At 35.5% G+C, this 18,850-nt stretch overlaps 1 protein-coding gene across 1 annotated transcript in view; it reads left to right on the top strand.

Moving 5' to 3' along the window:
* Positions 1-18,850, top strand: part of LOC149190756 (dihydroxy-acid dehydratase, chloroplastic-like) — a 113,183-nt gene that overhangs the window by 37,840 nt on the left and 56,493 nt on the right. The window contains exons 4-10 of the mRNA XM_089412259.1: positions 253-407; positions 659-853; positions 996-1,107; positions 1,266-1,335; positions 1,418-1,476; positions 1,574-1,697; positions 1,826-1,896. Of these exons, the coding sequence (XP_089268385.1) occupies positions 253-407; positions 659-853; positions 996-1,107; positions 1,266-1,335; positions 1,418-1,476; positions 1,574-1,697; positions 1,826-1,896 (786 nt within the window). The remainder of the gene's footprint in view (positions 1-252; positions 408-658; positions 854-995; positions 1,108-1,265; positions 1,336-1,417; positions 1,477-1,573; positions 1,698-1,825; positions 1,897-18,850) is intronic.

Here is an 18,850-nt window from a genome sequence, read left to right as displayed (position 1 = left end):
CATTGATAAAGTCAAAGTTGCTTCTGCTTTTGGGCAGTACTTTACTACTTAGTGCCTTCTAGTGGTTCTGAGTTAAACTGTTATTTTGAAATCTACTTCTACAACTGCATATGACCAAATGCCACAATGGGATCCAAAGAAGAACGAGGGTCTTGATCACATTGGGACGTGGGTCACAACAGTTGCTTTTAAATTTGGGATAACTTTACTTTTCCCTTTTTTAACAGCATTATTTCCTTTTCTATGTGGCAGTGCTATGGGGAATATGTCAATGGGTCAATCACTGATGAGCAGCGGATGGATGTGGTGCGCAATTCTTGTCCTGGTGCAGGAGCATGTGGTGGCATGTATACAGCCAATACCATGGCAAGTGCAATTGAGACCATGGGCATGACAATTCCTTACAGGTATCACTGGTTGGCTTAATTGATATTCAGTGAACACTGTTGAAGTAGTCGTCATTGCAAATTTTCTTTTGAATTACTTCACCTTCCTTAAATTTCACAATGTATCATACCTGAATTAATGAAGAATTGAACCATCCAAAACTTTACTTTTGATCAGAGAATATGGAGTGAATTGATCATTTTCCAGGAAACCTGAGTTCATGCCATGTTTGTCTTATGTGCTTTTTCTGGACTAACTGGATCTTTTACAGTTCTTCAACACCTGCAGAGGACCCATTGAAGCTGGATGAATGTCGTTTGGCAGGCAAATATCTTTTGGAACTGATAAAATTGGATTTAAAACCAAGGGATATCATCACTATGAAATCCCTACGAAATGCAATGGTGATTATAATGGCTCTTGGTGGCTCCACCAATGCTGTCTTGCATTTGATTGCCATTGCCAGGTTAATAGACCCTTGTGCTTAAATTGAAAGTTCAAAGAATCACGGCATTCAATTTTTGTATGGTGGAAGCTATCCAGAATTTATTAGTGTCCTTTTCCCTGGAGTTTATTCTGATTATTTTACATTGGTTCTTCAATGGCAGATCAGTCGGTTTAGATCTGACACTGGACGATTTTCAGAAAATCAGTGATGAGGTACCTTTTCTTGCAGATCTCAAGCCCAGTGGGAAATATGTAATGGAAGACCTTCATAAGGTATGTCAGATTTTTCCATATTGATGTGGCATTTTCTTTTGCATTACATATCTAATTTATTCTTCCATCTAAGGAAGCTATATAATACATTGCAATACTGCCAGTGAAATATTCATATTTCATTTCTTATAACTGGTTAGAGCTTCATTTTTTATCAGGTTGGAGGAACACCGGCGGTAATTCGATATCTATTAGAGTTGGGACTCATAGATGGTGATTGTATAACAGGTGAGATTCCTGTCTTAACTTTAGCTGAGGCTGATATCACTTTTATAGTGTTTGCTTAAAAACACACTTCGAATGATTGCAGTTACAGGAAAGACACTTGGAGAAAATGTAAAGAATTGCCCCCCTTTAACAGAGGGTCAGGTGAGACAAAGATTACAAGTGAAAGCAGGTTTTTGTGTTTGAATTTTTGATGAATCAAAATTTCAAATTTCAGTCTATTTCGTGGGTGCTGGTGCAGAAAATAATAAGGCCATTCGAAAATCCAATTAAATCAACTGGACACATTCAGATATTGTATGGCAACTTAGCACCGGAGGGTTCTGTTGCGAAGATTACAGGGAAGGAAGGCCTGTATTTTTCAGGTGCAAGTTTTGGATGGATCTGTTGCGTTAACTTCTAGAGTATATGTATGGAGACATGGCAGTGTAGTTTCATAGTGAATTTCCTGGATTTTATTTTTAGCATTTTCTCAAGTATACAAGGCTTCCAGGTCCTGCTCTTGTGTTCGAAGGAGAAGAGTCCATGTTAGCAGCTATTTCAGAAAATCCGCAAAGCTTCAAGGTATTCTATTTTCACCCTATTTGGTAGTCTGTTTTTTTAGTGTAATGCCAATAAGAGGAAAGTCACTATTATAACATTTCAAAGGTGCCAGTTATCACCATGGGGCATGGTACTCCTGTACATATGATCGAGATTAGCCTTGATAATGATTGTCTATTCTTAATTATGCTGGACTCTGGATTAATATACATAAAAGCTTCAAATAACCTTAAATAGGCCTTAGTTTGGTCAAAATCCAAAAATTGAAGACACTCTAATATTAGAGCCTTAAATAAGTCCAAAAATTTCTAAGTAGGTTCAAATCAAGCTTAATTCCTAGGTGTTATGGTTTTAAGGTTGCTTAAAGGATAAGTAAGTTAAAACACTACTCTTTGAATAGTTTTATGGGGAACTTAACATGGCATATAATTGTCTTGGTTTTAACCTTGTACAATTAATTGATGCATACAAATGCTTAATCAAAACAGAACAGATGCAATGGCACATACACACATTTAACATAGAAATTTTACCCTGGAAACCCAAACCTGGGAAAACCAGAAAGTTTTTTCAGTATATTATATCTTTACAATGTTACAATACAACATGTATATCATGCAGCATCCATAAACCCCCAATCCATTAAACCTGGATTAGAATACAACTGTAGTTCTATAACTGGAATTACAAAACCATAGGCTGAACCATTATGTGCCACAAAACTGCTAAAAGGAAAACCATGTGCTCAAAACTGCCAAAACCAGACAGAAAAGGGGGTACCTCCTTGTTGCGCTTGGCACATATGAATTGCATGCGGGACTAGTCATGAAAAGAACATATCGCATACCCAACAAATTGGACTTCTTTACTTCCCTTAAACCTAAGTCACCAAGATATGGAAATGGATCCGGATACACATCCGTCAAGATTTTGAAAAGTCAGAATCTGGATATGGCAAGGATACGACAAGTACAAAAATATATAATAATATATATTTTTTTTAATTTAAAAAAACATATTCGAAGTTCAAAATCAAAACCATTCATAAATCACAACATTAACACTTAATATAAAAAACATTAAAATTAATATAGAAAAGCTTTTATAATTTATAGTTTATATTATTTTAAGTTATAATTATTTAACATAATATATGATAGTTTAAGTTATAATTATTAAATATTTAAATATAAGTTAACTATTAAATAATTTTAAATATTTAATATTTGTTACTATATTTATTAAATCTAATATTTAATATTATAAGTATATTTAAATATTAAAAATGTTAATATAACTATATTTAATATTAGTAATATTTTAAAATATTATTAATCATAATTTCAACTTATTTAAACTATCTAATGTTTATAAACTACATTCTAAAATAATTATAAATCAAAGTCTAAAATTTAAAACATACAATTTATTTTTCAACATGCAACCTTAGAAACAGAAGCGTGTCATAATGGCTAGATTTACCTTCTACATCTTAACTCGGCGTCACTATAACTACTCAAATTATGCTATCTATCCACCTTAAAATCATAGAATTGACTGGCTGGTGATTTCAACACAAAAAGCATAGGGGTTTAGTTAAGGGGACCCCGATAGCTGCAATGTAAAAGCACAAAGTAGGTTAATAAAAAATCACAAAGATTGGGTTTAAGATATTAGATTAAGGTCCATCACTTTCGATCGATTAGCAGGGACCTGGAAACCAATCTGTTCTTAAGATCCCAAGTATGCGTTGTTGTTCGACATGTGCCGGGGTCTTTCCAAAGACCCTACGTTCGATAGCAGTTTCATATACATCACAGTAAATTGAGCGATGCTTATTTCATGCGTTCGTTGTTGTCAGATCCGCCTCCAGAACCACGAGATCCAAACTTGGGCTAGCCAAAATGGTTTGAAAATTCCAGATACATTCCAGAACCATATGGCTGTCGGATCTTCCACTGATCCAGCCGGATCCGGATCCGTATCCATTTCAGATCGGTGGATCCATGTTTCTGCCATCTGACCCCCATGGATCCAGTAACATAGCCTTAAACATCATGTTTTTTCATGCGTATTCTCTTAGTCTTCCTTCCTTGTCTTATGGCGAGTAGGGTGTTGCCCAAACTCTTGCTTCTTTGCGCCGAGAGGTGCTCTCCATCCTAGTATGGTGGAGATGTTGTAATGTAATGTTTAACATTTTGACCAAGTCAAATTACATAAAACTAAAAGGAAATAAAATTAAATTAAAAGATTAGTACAACATAATGTAAAGATTTTAACACTATCAAAAGAAAATAAAAAAAATAAAAACAAAAATAACCCTATAAAAATAAAATAATAATAAAAATAAAAATGGCCCATGGTATTAGCCCATCATATTGAGAACCCATGGTATTGACCCATGGTATTCATGTGGAATATAACTTATATAAAGTGTGAAATTAAACCAGCCTAGATCAATCATAACTCTAGATCTACCAAGCACTGAGAGGGATCAAATCTCTTGAGATGCAAACCTCTTTTAGAGTGAAAAGAGATTTGATCCCTCTTGACGCTTGGTAGATACGGAGTTATGATGGATCTAGGTTGGTATTTAATACATTTCGTTAAGGCTACTGAATATAATAGGACTGTAATTTAGAACGTCCTAGTGGTTCTATGGTTATTAATATACTTGTTTGAGTAATTGTGGAAGTTGTCATTTTTTGTGGAGAACTTAGAAGTTTCCTTTGCCATTTTGCTATTGTTATATTTTGAACATAACAAGTGGTATCAAAATCCTTTGACCTAATAAGACCAAACAAGAAATCACCAATAATTTTGTGAGCCAACAAAAGCAAGCAGGAGATGTGGTGTCCAAATGGTAAGTCACATGTGAAAGCTTGTTTTAGATTGTATAGAGAGGGAATGATGATATAAAACATTGTGTTGGTGTAATTGAGAACTAAATAAATGTGTTCTAATGAAAAATGTTGGATGGGTTTCATGAAATCCATAAGACACTATTGACACCTAATCATAGGGATTGGGTGAACAATTGTAAATAGTGTAAATAAATAATAAGAGGAAATGGAGTCATCGGGAGATAAAACTCAATAGTCACTCCCTCATGTATATAACTATGAACAACCTAAATGAATATACATAATCTCATTTGAGGAGTTACCTCCTGGCCTAACATGGTATCAGAGTCAGCTCCATTTTTGGCATTGTAGTCTGCCATTGTAACTCCCTTCTGCCATTTTTCAGAAATTTGCCGTGCAGTTTGCCATATTCTTCAGTTCTCTGCCCTCTGCATGATAACTGGTGTAACGCTTGGTGTACCTCCCCTTGCAGCTCCCATACTTCGAAGCGCATTGTTTTATGAGGCCGCCAACAGTCCTGGTGCGCTATCTGGCCCATAAAAGCATTCTTGCAGCATTTTGAATGTGACTCAGTGTATACGCTACTATCTCTAGCCTCCACCAGTAGATTTCTAATGCTGAATTCCAACAGCTTCTCCATGTACGCTGCTCATTCCAGGCTTCCTTGTCTTTTGACTGGTTTTTTTTGGACATCTTTGCTGCTTCATCTAGTGTCATATCCATCTTTTTCTCAGTCAATGCAATTGTCTCAGCAGTAATCACTGGCATGCTCGCCATTATATTCCACAGATGTTATTAGAACCTAATCAAATATCGATACAAAACTTGATAGAGGTAGTTTTTGCTGCTCTTCCTCCCACGCTGTTGCTGCTCTTCCTCCCACGCTGTTGCTGCTCTCTCCAGTACGTTGCTCCCTCTAGACGCTGCTCCCTCCATACTGCATTTTTGACCAGAATTGCATTTTTTTTCAGAATATTGCTATTACAGTGCAATTTTTTTTTTTCTTCAACACCAAAAGTGAAAATATTTTATATATTGGCAACAAAAGTATTTTTTTACAGTGCATAGTTTAAAAAAAAATGCATTCATTGATATCTATTGTGGGAGTGGTTCTCACCGGCAAGGAGAACTATCCAGAATGGTCACGGAAAATCAAACACACTCTCATTTTTAATGAGCTGTGGAAAGGAGTGTGTGTTGGAGACGGAGACAAAGAACCAGAACAACCTACCTCAGACAAGGAATTCGCCATTTGAGAAAATAAGAACAGCAAGGCTTATGCCTTAATTGCAGCATCAGTAAATGAAGAGTTGAGTCGCCATTTTCAAATGCTTTCGAATCCTTACAAAAACTGAAAACTCTATGACTCACACTCTGCACTTGAAGTTGTTCAACTCATGATTAAACTCAGGATTAAATTGTTCAGCCTTGAATTACAAAATGATGATTCTCTTGCTCTTGCATCAGAAGTAAAATTTATTATGCATGATATCAAAGTCACTAATGTTGAACTAGACATTCCTCTTTTTCAAGGCAATTTATCCCACTTACTCAAATTATCTTGAGTCATTGCAAGCAAATGGAAACCTCAAAGAAATTACCTTTTACTCCCTTGTGAAAAAAATCGCTGAAAGAGAGAAAGCTTTTGGGAAGAAGACAACTCCTCAGTGTTCTGAAGAGACTGTGTCTTGTACATAGAGAGAAGAATCTAGCTCAAGATTCTTCCAGAGGAAGAGGTGGTGGAATAGGAAGAGGAAGAAGAAATTTCAGAGGTAGGGGGGGCAAACACTCTCAAGGAGAAAAGTCAGATTTGCATTGCATACGTTGCAAAAGAGATGGATCACATGATGCATCAACATGCAAGTTGCCTTGGGACAGAATTGAGCAGGAAAGAAACCAACCTAAAGGTAAACCATAAAACTAATGAGAAAGAGAAAGGTAAAGCACCTGAATCTGCTCACTATGTTGTGGCACATTGTAATATTGGAGTAAATGAAGACTTATTAAATGCTTCACTTACTTCTTGGAAAAATGATTGGTTGCTTGATTCAGGAGCAACTTGCCACATGACCTTTAGAAGAGAATTTTTTGAAGAATTTACTGACAATGTTGATGGAGCAGTATACTTTGCAGACAAATCAAAACTCAAGCCATCAGGGCTTGGCACAATCAGGCTTAAATTGCCTGGTCTTCCAGACTTTCTTCTGCATCATGTTTTATATCTCCCATAGCTGAGGAGAAACTTGCTATCCTTGGTCCACATTCGCCAGCAAGGACACTCCATTCATATGTTTGATGGCAAGGTTGAGGTGAGAAAAGCATCAGATCACTCACTTGTCATGACGGGGATAGAAGAAGAAAGGATTCTCAAGCTGCAAGGTACATTTGCTCGTGCACAAAATTTCTCATACAATTCTCATTATGAAGAAGGTACATTTCCATCAAGTTTATTATGGCATGCTTGATTTGGACACTTGAACTATGACAACCTCCGCTTGTTGAAGAAAAATGGTGTTACTAGTTTGCCTACAATTCCTAGGAAACTTAAGTAATGTGATGCTTGCATTCTAGGAAAGCATAGCAAACAGTCTTTTCATGATTCACATTCCAGAGCACATAGAAAACTTGAACTCATTCATGTACATTTATGTGGTCCAATGCCTGTTCCTTCTGCAAATGGAAATAAATATATGATGACATTTATTGATGATTACACCAGAATGTGTTGGGTTTATTTATTGAAGAACAAATCTGATGCTTTTCAAACATTTAAGAACTTTCATATATGGATTGAAAATGATGCACAATCTCATATTGGCTCTATTCGCGCTGATAATGGAAAAGAATACACTTCAAATAAATTTGAAAACTATCTTCGCCAACATGGGATCAAACATCAAACAACTTTGCCTTATAATCCCCAACAGAACGAAGTAGCTGAAGGAAGGATAATCTTAAATATGGTGTGCTCCATGATGTTTTTCAAGAATGTAAAATTGATGTTTTGGGCTGATGCAATTCTATGTGCTGTATATGTAAAGAATAGATGTCCATCGAATGCTATTAGAAACAAGACTCCTTATGAAATGTGATATGGGCACATTCCTTCGGTAAAGCATCTCAGGGTCTTTGGTTCCACATGTTATGCCTTGATACCAAAGGTACATAGAAACAAACTTGGTGCAAGGAGTCGTAAGTGTATCTTCTTGGGGTATTCAAACACCTCCAAAGAATACCGTCTTTATGATGAAGTCAATAAAAAGTTTGTTGTATCTAGAGATGTAATCTTTCTTGAATCATGCAAAACTGACATTGTTGTTGAGCGACAACTTGATCGCTTGGATAGATTCACAAATGAAAAATCAATTCAAGAATTTGATAATTAGATTCCACATCTTGAAGGGGGATTCCTATACTAGATCAACCCGTGGAATCTTCTTCTGAAGCACTCTCTCCCCGCATGAAACTCCAACAACGAATGATACTTTGAGTGATGTGATTGACAGAATTGGGAGACTCAATCTTGATTCAGTCCAAACTTAATCAATTGAGCAGCGTGGACCATCTCAGAAAGGTGCCCCAAAGTGGCTGACAAAGACATTTGAAAGTGTTCATCCTGATGAGGTTGGAAAGGTAGGAACTAGAAATTCAACCCGACAAAATGGAGGTGATGTAGATGACTCTGATTCACCTGTTGATATGGATGTTTCTTATGATTGTGAATTGAATTTGTCTACAGATTTTGAACCAACTTCCTTCAAAGAAGCTATTTCTCATGATGAATGGAAAGAAGCGATGCAAAAGGAGTATGTTGCCTTGATAAATAATGGCACTTGGAAGCTGGTTGATCCTCCATTGGGAACCAAACCAATTGGTTGCAAGTGGGTCTACAAGAACAAATATAAAGCTGATGGCTCACCTGACAAGCACAAAGCTAGGCTTGTGGGAAAAGGTTTTGGCATAGAAGGAAGGGGTCGATTATGAGGAGACTTTTGCGCCCACAGCAAAATGGGCTACCATTCAGACACTCTTTGCCCTAGCAGCTCAAAACGGTTGGAAAGTCCATCAAATGGATGTAAAAACTGCTTTCTTGAATGGAGATCTAAAAGAGAATGTTTTTATATCTCAGCCTAATGGATTTGCTGTGAAAGGACATGAACATAAAGTATGCAAATTTGTGAAATCCTTGTGTGGCCTCAAACAAGCACTGCGAGCCTGGTATGAAAAACTAACTGAGCATCTTCTGAAACTCAATTTCAAACATTATGATCTTGATGATGCAACTTTGTTTGTTAAGAAAGTTGGCAAAATAGTTGTATATCTTGTGGTATATGTAGATGATCTTTTGATGACAGGGAACAATGAGAGTTACATTGCATCCATAAAGAAGGAATTGAGGAAAGGGTTTGAAATGATTGATTTGGCTATGTTCATTACTATCTTGGTATTGAAGTAACTCAACATCCGAAGTCCATATTCCTTTCTCAAAAGAAGTACATTGGAGATATGTTGAACATGTTTGGCATGGTTGAATGCAATTCTCTGACTACTCCAATGGAACAAAACTTAAAACTCACATCCATTGAAGGAAAAGAATTTGAGGATGCAACAAAGTATAGACAACTTGTAAGAAGTCTCAACTACCTGACTACTACTAGACGAAACAGTTCATTTGCTGTTGGAATCCTCTCCAGGTTTATGCAAAAGCCTTGTGAGGGACATTGGTCTGCTACAAAAAGAGTTCTAAAGTACTTGAAGGGAACTCAAGACTTTGGACTCAAGTATACACAGGTGGGCGACTTTAGCTTGATTGGATACTCTGATTCAGACTTCGATGGAGACAAAGAAACTGAGGTATCTACTTCTAGTTATGCTATGAGTCTTGGATCAGGAGCTGTCTCCTGGAGATCACGCAAACAATCAGTTCCAACAGATTCCACAACAGAGGCAGAATATGTGGCAGTAGCTGAGGCAACAAAAGAAATTGTGTGGCTCAAGAAAATTCTAGAAGATTTGCAGGTAAAACAAGTACATTCGACTCCACTCATGATTGACAATACCTCGGCAATAAAGTTGGCCAAGAACCCAAAGTTCCATGATCGAACGAAGCACATCAATACAAAATATCATCTGATTCGACATCATGTTGAGGCCAAAACAATCCATCTTCACCATTGTTCCACTAATGAGCAGATTGCAGACATCTTCACCAAAGCGCTTGGAAGAGAAAAGCTTGAAAGATTCAGAACGATGCTTGGACTCACCAACATCCCTTCAGATTAAGGGGGGAATGTTGACACCTAATCATAGGGATTGGGTGAACAATTGTAAATAGTGTAAATAAATAATAAGAGAAAATGGAGAGTCATTGGGAGATGAAACTCAACAGTCACTCCCTCATGTATATAACTATGAACAACCTAAATGAATATACATAATCTCATTTGATGAGTTATCTCTTGGTTTGACAGATACCATGAGAACTATAGAAAGAAATATAAAGTCTCATATCTGTAACGAACATAGTTCGTATACTTGCAATAATCTTAAGAATACTTTGAAGACAAAGACATCCATTGTACGACAAGTAAGTGTATATTGAATCAGTGTTGTTAAAATCGCGATTTTTTCCTCTGCCCGATCAAATCGCGATTTTTATACCAAAAAATCGCGGACTTTTTTTATAGCGATTTTTTCGGAAAAAATCGCAGAGACACGGGGCAGCGGGCTTTTAATAGGCGAAAATCGATTTTTTTTATGTCATTTTGCTGTTTGCGCGCGGAGGAGGAGGAGAAGAGGTGAGGGAGAGGAGCTGGAGGAAATCAATAGGATTAGACTTTCATTTTATTGTATATGACATTATGACATGATGAGATACATTATCATATTTTTTGTTGATATTTTGAGGCTGAGTTGGGACTCAGGACTTACTATTCAGGACATGATTCAATGTTATGTGTGATTTTAGCGCTAGAAATGATATTAAACATCTTATATATTAGTTTTTTTATCATATTTATGTGTCAATGTATTTATTTTATGTTGTAGATGGTTTAGATATTAAAAAAATTGAAAAAAAATGAATATTTTTGTGCCAAACGCTTTTTTCCCGCTTTTAACGAATTTTTCCGCTTTTTCCCCGGCGCCGATTAAATCCCGATTGCGCTTTGTGCAACATTGTATTGAATATTATATAAAGAATTGATGAGATAGATGGGATGATTAAAAATGAGAATGAGGGCTTGCTTATATACCCTAAGTAGGTACTTCTTCACCAACGGTCATTTATTGTTTACATTATTTATATTATTTTATATATATTTTATTCATAACATTGCCTTCCACTTCAAAAATCTTTGTCCTCAAAGCTTACTGATTAAAGGGCTTGATCTCTTTTCCCGTTTCAAGTATATTCTCGCCTCTAAACTTTCATCTTCGTTGATACTAGACGATATGATGCTCTAAGTGATAAACAAAATTGTCGGATTGAGAATGGATCTGACCATCCTAGTTTATTCTTATGTGGAATCTTCCGATCATTGGAGATTTGTAATGAATTGTTATCATAGGACTGGATTTTGCAAGCTTTAGTATTCCTTGGAACATTAATTTTCCGTTCTGAATGGTTCAAATATATAGACTGACTTAGTTGTCTACTCTTATGGCTCAGATGTCGATAAGAGTTCTGTTGGTTGGATTTCCCCTTATTATATGTGTGGTAATTTTCCTCATTTACTTCACGTATTGTTGTTGTTGAGTTGGTTACTGAATCATCACTTGGAATTTCCATTGTTTGAACTACAATATCTGAATTGGTTTTAACATCTATAGGTTTCTCTTCTTCTTGAGTTGTGATATTTACTGGGTCGGAGTTCGTATCTTTTTCTTCAACTTGGATTGAAGACTTCGACATTTCTTTCATGATAAATTCTTCTAATTTGTTGTTCAATGATTTCTTATCATTTTTAAGTTTCTTAATTTGAGTGAGTAGACTTTGATTATGACTTTTGAGACATAAGAGTTCCTCATTTTTTGAGACAATTTTATTTTGGCATTCAAGTTTCTCGTCTTTTAAACTCTTGATTTGTTCTAATAATTTTTTGTTAAGGTCGATTAAACGTAAATTTTCCTCATCTGTCTCTGACAGAATTTCGTTGAATTTCTTGTCCAAACTTCCTTTTTCTTGTCCTAACCTGTGCTTATTAGTTTTAGAATTTTTGATTTGTGTAAGTAGTTTTTGTATATGATGTTTTAAATGAAAGTTTTTTTCGTTTTTATTGGATATGGCATCCTCAAGCTCTTTTTGCTTCTCCGATATTGAGTTTTGATTCATTTGAAGTATCAATTTCATAACATCCTTAAAGTTTTTTGATGAGGATATTATCGATTTTGACTTCAGTGTCATGTCTCGAAATGTGATCATCTTTCCCTTATAATAAAACATCAATTTTTTCTTTTTCTTTATGTTTAACATGAATGCACCTAATTTTCTAAACTAAGGTTGACCAAGAATTATGTCAACCTCTATGTCATGCATTTTTACAACATGAAATTGTGATACATACTCATAATGATCTACTCTTATTTGTAAATCATGTAAATCATTAATTTCATACTTTCTTCCAAAATAATCTATTGTTTTGCCTAAATATTTATGTAATTTTTGTTGTTGCTTGTACTAATAACGATATTAACTTTTTTCTCTTGGATGGTCCCTCTTAATGTAATTAACTTGTGATGTGTGATTAAAATACCCTTATAGTTATCAATAATTTTTCGTCAAACAATACTTTGACGTCCACGATAAATGGCCCTTTATATATATATATTATTCTTTATAACCCTCTATTATTATTATTTTTAGTTTTATTTTTATTTTATATCAACTAATTCCTTTCAATTTACACCTTTGATATATTAAATAAAGGTTTGTAATACCTCAGTTGGAATTTTTATTAAATTTGACCTCTTCCTATATATATATATATTTTTAAAATTTGTTTTACCTTTTCTAAATAAAACTTTGTGTTACCTTAATTTCTTTTTTGAAGCTCATAAATGTGTCCTCTCCTTAAGTCACGACTTTTGATAACTCTATGGTCACGATTATAGACAAAGGCGACTGATGGGTTGGTGGTTTTACAATGCAGAAGCTGAACGGTGGCAATGTTATACATGGGTGGCGTTTTGCACAATTTGGTGACGGTGGCGATTTGTAAAGTTACGAGATGTTGGCAGCGGCGGTGGAATGTAGTTGCAAATGATGTGGGGCAATGCAACAATACCAATGGTAGACGAAACCTTGACAACGGATTAAATATGTTTGGTTGTTGATGGAAGTGCAATCGATCGGTGGCAGAGGATTTTTGCAGCGGTGGATGCCGATGTGTCGGAAAAGAGACGACAACAGAATTCGAGGGAGGCAGAAAGTTGTGGTGGCACCATGGTGGCGAAAAAACAGGTTGGAAGATTTGGTCAGTGATGACGGTGCAGTGGTTGAGAGACAAAACAGGCGGAACAGAGCAACGACAGGGAAAAAGGGTTACCACCGGTTGCACGAATGTAATGCAGTGGATAATTTTGAAAGGGCTGATGACCGTAACACTAGTGTGTGACGCTGAACTAGGGAAATGTCGATAGCGTGGGAGGTGGCAGTGAATTGTGTGTGGTGGCTCTCAGACAGTTGGTCAGGGACTCTGCCTTATTCAAGAACGTGGCCGATTAACATGTGGCAGAGTTGCGATGGTTGTTGGGTGGAATTGTGGCAGCTCGTGCAATAGCGGCTACGGTGTGCCCGATCCAACAGGTAAGTCGTTCGCGTGTTCTTTATATATATATATATATATATAGATAATTATTTTTTTGTTTTTTATATGATTTAAAAAAATTAAATTAAATTAATTAAATAATTAATTAAGTATTTATTTATTTTTTTTAATTTTTTCCTGATTTTTTTTAATGGTTTTTTAATTTTTATTTTTATATAATTTTTTTTCATATACATATAATATTTTTATGATTTTTTTAATATATTTTTTGACATTGTTTTTTTTATGAACTCTTTTTTTCTCTAATTTTTTTATAATTTTTTTTAATGGTCAAAGGCCTAGCAAAACGAAGAAACTCCACATTTGGTGTAGAGAATGCTTCAATTGTGATGGCAATAAGGTTGACGAAGAGTTGATGGCCAAAGGTCGGGATTTGCCAACGTGGCTCTTATACCAACGTAACGAACATAGTTCGTATACTTGCAATAATCTTCAGAATACTTTGAAGATAAAGACATCCATTGTAGGACAAGTAAGTGTATATTGAATATTATACAAAGATTCGATGAGATATATGAGATGATTACAAATCAGAATGAGGGCCTGCTTATATACCCTAGGCAGGTACTTCTTCACCAATGGTCATGTTCTTAGGGACATACCTCTTCATTAATTAATTATTAGTTATTTAATCATCATTCAATAATCTTCAAAATACTTCGAAGACAAAGACATCGATGTCTTTGTAGGACAAGTAAGTGTATATTGAATATTATACAAAGAATTGATGAGATGTATGAGATGATTACAAATGAGAATGAGGACCTGCTTATATAACCTAGGCAAGTACCTCTTCACCAACGGTCATGTCCTTAGGGACATACCTCTTCATTAACTAATTACTAGTTATTTAATCATCATTTATTGTTTTTATTGTTTACATTATTTATATTATTTTATATATATTTTATTCGTAACAATATCGGCATTAAACCAACAACAAAAGGGAGAAGCAGAGGAAAGTTCCAAATCAAGAACATATGATAGAGCTGAAAAGTGATGATGATACTGATACATCAATCACTGACATCAAAGACATTGAAATTTCCCATAATTTAGACTTTACATGGAAGAATGATACCTCAGTGAAAATTCAATGAAGCACTTGAGCCATATGGATGGACTAGGAAAGCTAAATAAGCCTTATAGAATGTTAGAGTAAACAAGAATATGAAGAGTGCACATAGCACTCCTATTCATTAAAGGGCTATTGCAGGCAAAAAGTGTTATAATTGGAATACAATGATTGCCAACGTGTTTGCAATCTTTACAATTGACTTTTTTTCAAAGAGTGAATACAAGTTGGAATGAAGCCTACGATGTACAACTCATTCACATCTTACCAAAATGACTTGATTATTTAAGAGGTTTGTATACATTTATAAATTGGAGTACATTAGTATTAGATTATTTCCTTCTATAATATTTGTGACAACTAACGAGGCACAGGTAGTGAATGGCAGAGTGGTGGACTGTTGGAGTGAGTATACATAATTTAGGTTAAGATTTAGGACTGAATCAAGCGTATGTGCCATTTTTAGTCTTTAAAGTCCCAATATTCAACCTTTTCTTCCAAATCATGGTTAAGATTGATGTCTATCCTGCAGTTCAAGAAAAATGGTTAAAATTGATTTTCTATCTTACACATCAAGAAAATTGCATATGTTAGGTGAAATCTCATAATACACTTCATTTCACAGTTTGATGGAATGTCTTAATAAGAAATCTTTATGCATGTGCTGTTAAGAAACCAACATGCAAGAATGGGAACAGAGAGACCTTTCTTATTAATATCAAGAAATATGTAAAATGAACATCGTGAGGGAAAAGGGCCATCATCATTTCATAGATCTAAATAGCCTACCTAATGTTGAAATATGTAACTAGGTTCGGTCTTCATAATGACATATGTAATCATGATTTTATGTATTTAATGAAAAGAGAAAAATAAATTTATTATTGTTATTCTTGAGGCATGGGTTTCATGCTCAAGGGAAATTTATTTTTAGGTCAAGCACCCATTGAGTGCTTCTAGGTTTGTCATAAAGTCAATTGAGTCATTGTCATGTATTGAAGACCCATTTGGGCATGTTACATATTGTAAAGAAAATTTATTTGAGTCAAAATAGAGTCAAAAGACCCTCCAAGACCTCGTCATGGTGCCTAGATCAAGTTGACCTACATGAAGAGACAAGTTGGCCTAAGGGTAGCAATTCGTACTCCTCATAAGCCTATAAATAAGAAGGAACTCGACCTCATTTGGAGACTCACTCAATCAAGTTCGATCTTCTCAAGATAGAAGTTGGAAAAGGATGAAAAAGAAGGAGAAGAACTAGATTGAAGTTTTTGGGCTTCTCTCTCTCTCTCGTGTTAGGGTTTCTACATTTGCTTGGGAAGAAGAATTTGCTGGGCAGGTCGAAGTTGCAGAAGAGTTAGTTGGGCAGGTCGAAGTTGCAGAAGAATCTACTGGGAAAATCGAAGTTCCAAAAGAATCTGCTAGGTAAGTCGAAATTGCAAAAGTTGTTGGAAGCAAGGTCGGACTTGGTTTTGGAGGGTCTTCGTCAAGGGTCATAGGTCTTGGAATCTGTCAATTGATGTTCTATAAGAAGAGAAGAATTTTTGTGGGTTTTCTTCTCAGCTGAGAGGTTTTGGCCTTGGCTGATTGCCTACATTTTGTGTCCTATTGTCTCATTGATTTTATCGTTTGGTAGCAGTTTTATGATAAAGAACACTAATAATAATCAAGTGCAAGAAGAAGCTAATCAAGTTAAGTAAAAATACATCACAAGCATTTATCAAAGTAAGATAAATCACATAATCTAGTTGCCCTTAGATTTCGCAACATGGTATCAGAGGTATGGTGACAAGACAAGGAAAGGCAACTTAAAGGACACTCAAGGGGCGAAGCACTAGAAAAAGCTATGTTGCCAAGAAACATGGGTGCGGGGACGGGGACGACATTTTTGGAAACAGGGTGCGTGGGTTCGTTGGGTAATATAATAATATTAAATTTTATAAATTATAAATTTATAATTAATAATATATATGAAATTTGAATTTGTATATTTTTTCAACTTTAAACAAGAAAACTTTAATGATAATCATTTAAACATGCACATCATTGAACATTCAACATTGACATTGAAATTTCAAAATTTATCACCAAAAAACTGTTCATTGTTTACATATTAACATGAATCATGATATATGTCCATTGTCATACTACATTCAAAATTTGCCTTAAAGCATCTTCAAACATGAACTAGGAAATTTTAAAATACTAAAATAAAAATACTAAATAGCTAAAGCCTAAGGAACAATGGCTTCCTCAAGCCATGTCTTCAACATCCATGTCATCAACATCACTTAGATCTTCAGCTAGCATGTTCTCCAAGTAGGAATCACTCTCATCTTCAGGCTCTCGCTCATCCATAGCAATTGGAGGTAGCTCAATAAGGCCATCTGGTTGTATCTCCTCATCCACACACGCAACATCATCTATGTGTTGGTCCCATCTCTTGAAAGGACCCTCCTTGTACCCAGGGTCTTTTCAAGATATGAGACGAAGTGTGATATGAATGTACACTAAGTTTTCTGCCTTCTTTGAGCCCAACCTTTTTCTCTTTACTGAATGAATAAAGGCATACGTGCTCCAATTCCTCTCACAAGATGAAGAACTAGCTACCTAAAATATTAGGGGGAGCCCATTAAATTAGTTATAATTTTAAAAATAAAAACTAAAACTAAAATGAAAATTTAAAATTTAAAATTTAAAATTAATTTCCTATATTTAATTGAGAATTTTTCAAATTTTGAGTAAGATGAGGAACTCCAAATTAGCTACCTGTCCAAGTAACCGTATGGCAAATTGCTGCAACTCAGGAGCATCAACACCATGAAGCCACCACCAATCAATTGGATCCTTCTTCTTGCGTCTATCTGCCAAAGATGCATGTGAACCAAAGACACCTCGGTCACGTGAAAATTGGGCAAATTGAGATCGTATGTTAGAGGCTTCTTCTGTATTACCATAAATTTTCTTGACAACGTTCAAGAATCCTTTGAACACCTCTCTATCTTGGGATGGAGGCCTCCTTCCTGTTGTGGGATCATACCATTTTGGATTAACTGCATAAGCTGCCATATAAACTCTTTTAGTTGTGGCCATAAAGTAGGATCTTTCTTATCTGTGACGGTTTGGATCCGCTCACACATGGAGACCATGTTCTCATAAATCTCACCTAAACATGGACCATCTGTGTCTGCATAGCGGATCATATCACAAATTGGTTCTATAATTTCCACAACAAATTTGGCATCAACCCAAAAATTATCATTCAAAATCAACCTCTTCACCTCCAAAGCTACATCTGAGGTAGATAACCTCCACTGTTCCCACATGTCACTGACGACTATGGCAGATAAGGCCTCCTTCATCTCCACAAGCCGCCTAAGTAAAATGTAGTAAGTTGCGAATCTGGTATTCGCTGGTTTAAGAAGCTCCATTTTTGCATGCTTGCGGTAAATGGCTTGTGATTGATGATGGTTGCATATAAACATTTGAATTTTGCGGCCATTTTCAATTAATGCTTGAATCCATTCAATTTTGCCAATGTCCTTCAATGCATTATTCATAGCATGCACAGCACATGGTGTCCAAAAAATATGACTGGGTACATCAAGGACAAAATTAAATTATTAATAAATCAAAATGTTTATTTAATCAAGGACTAAAGTTAAAAAATGTAATTTATCATTTATGTAATTTAAATATAAGATAAATCAAATTTGAAAGTTGAAACTTGTCACTTACTTGTACTCCTTCTGAACCATTACTCCTGCTGCTTTGCACACTGGAGCTGCATCAGTAATAACTTGAACAACATTGGATGGCCCCACCTCTACAATGGCATCACATAATTGGTCTTTTAAGAACATAGTGTTCTTTTCTTGACCAGAACAATCAATGGCCCTGAGAAAATAAGGCCCAGACATGGAAGAGACAATGATGTTTATTAATGGACGATTCCTACAATCAGTCCATCCATCCATGACAATGGAGCATCCATCTACACTCCAAGATGCCTTCAAGGGTGCCATTGCCTTCTCAAGATGGGGTTTCTCCTTGTCCACCAATACAGTTCGAAGCTTTTCATAACCATGAGCTTTATACTCTTGAGGTCCATCATTAATAGCACGAACCATTTGCTCAAAATAGGGGGGAACGAGCTGCATTAAAGGGAATGCCATATGCAAAAAAAATCTTGCTATTGCAAGATCGAC

Source organism: Pinus tabuliformis, chromosome 3_1, assembly GCF_031772625.1.
Source record: "Pinus tabuliformis cultivar Carrire ecotype Pingquan chromosome 3_1, CPIR1, whole genome shotgun sequence".
In the NCBI taxonomy this organism is placed as follows: domain Eukaryota; kingdom Viridiplantae; phylum Streptophyta; class Pinopsida; order Pinales; family Pinaceae; genus Pinus; species Pinus tabuliformis.
This window is presented reverse-complemented; position numbering and strand designations above follow the sequence as displayed.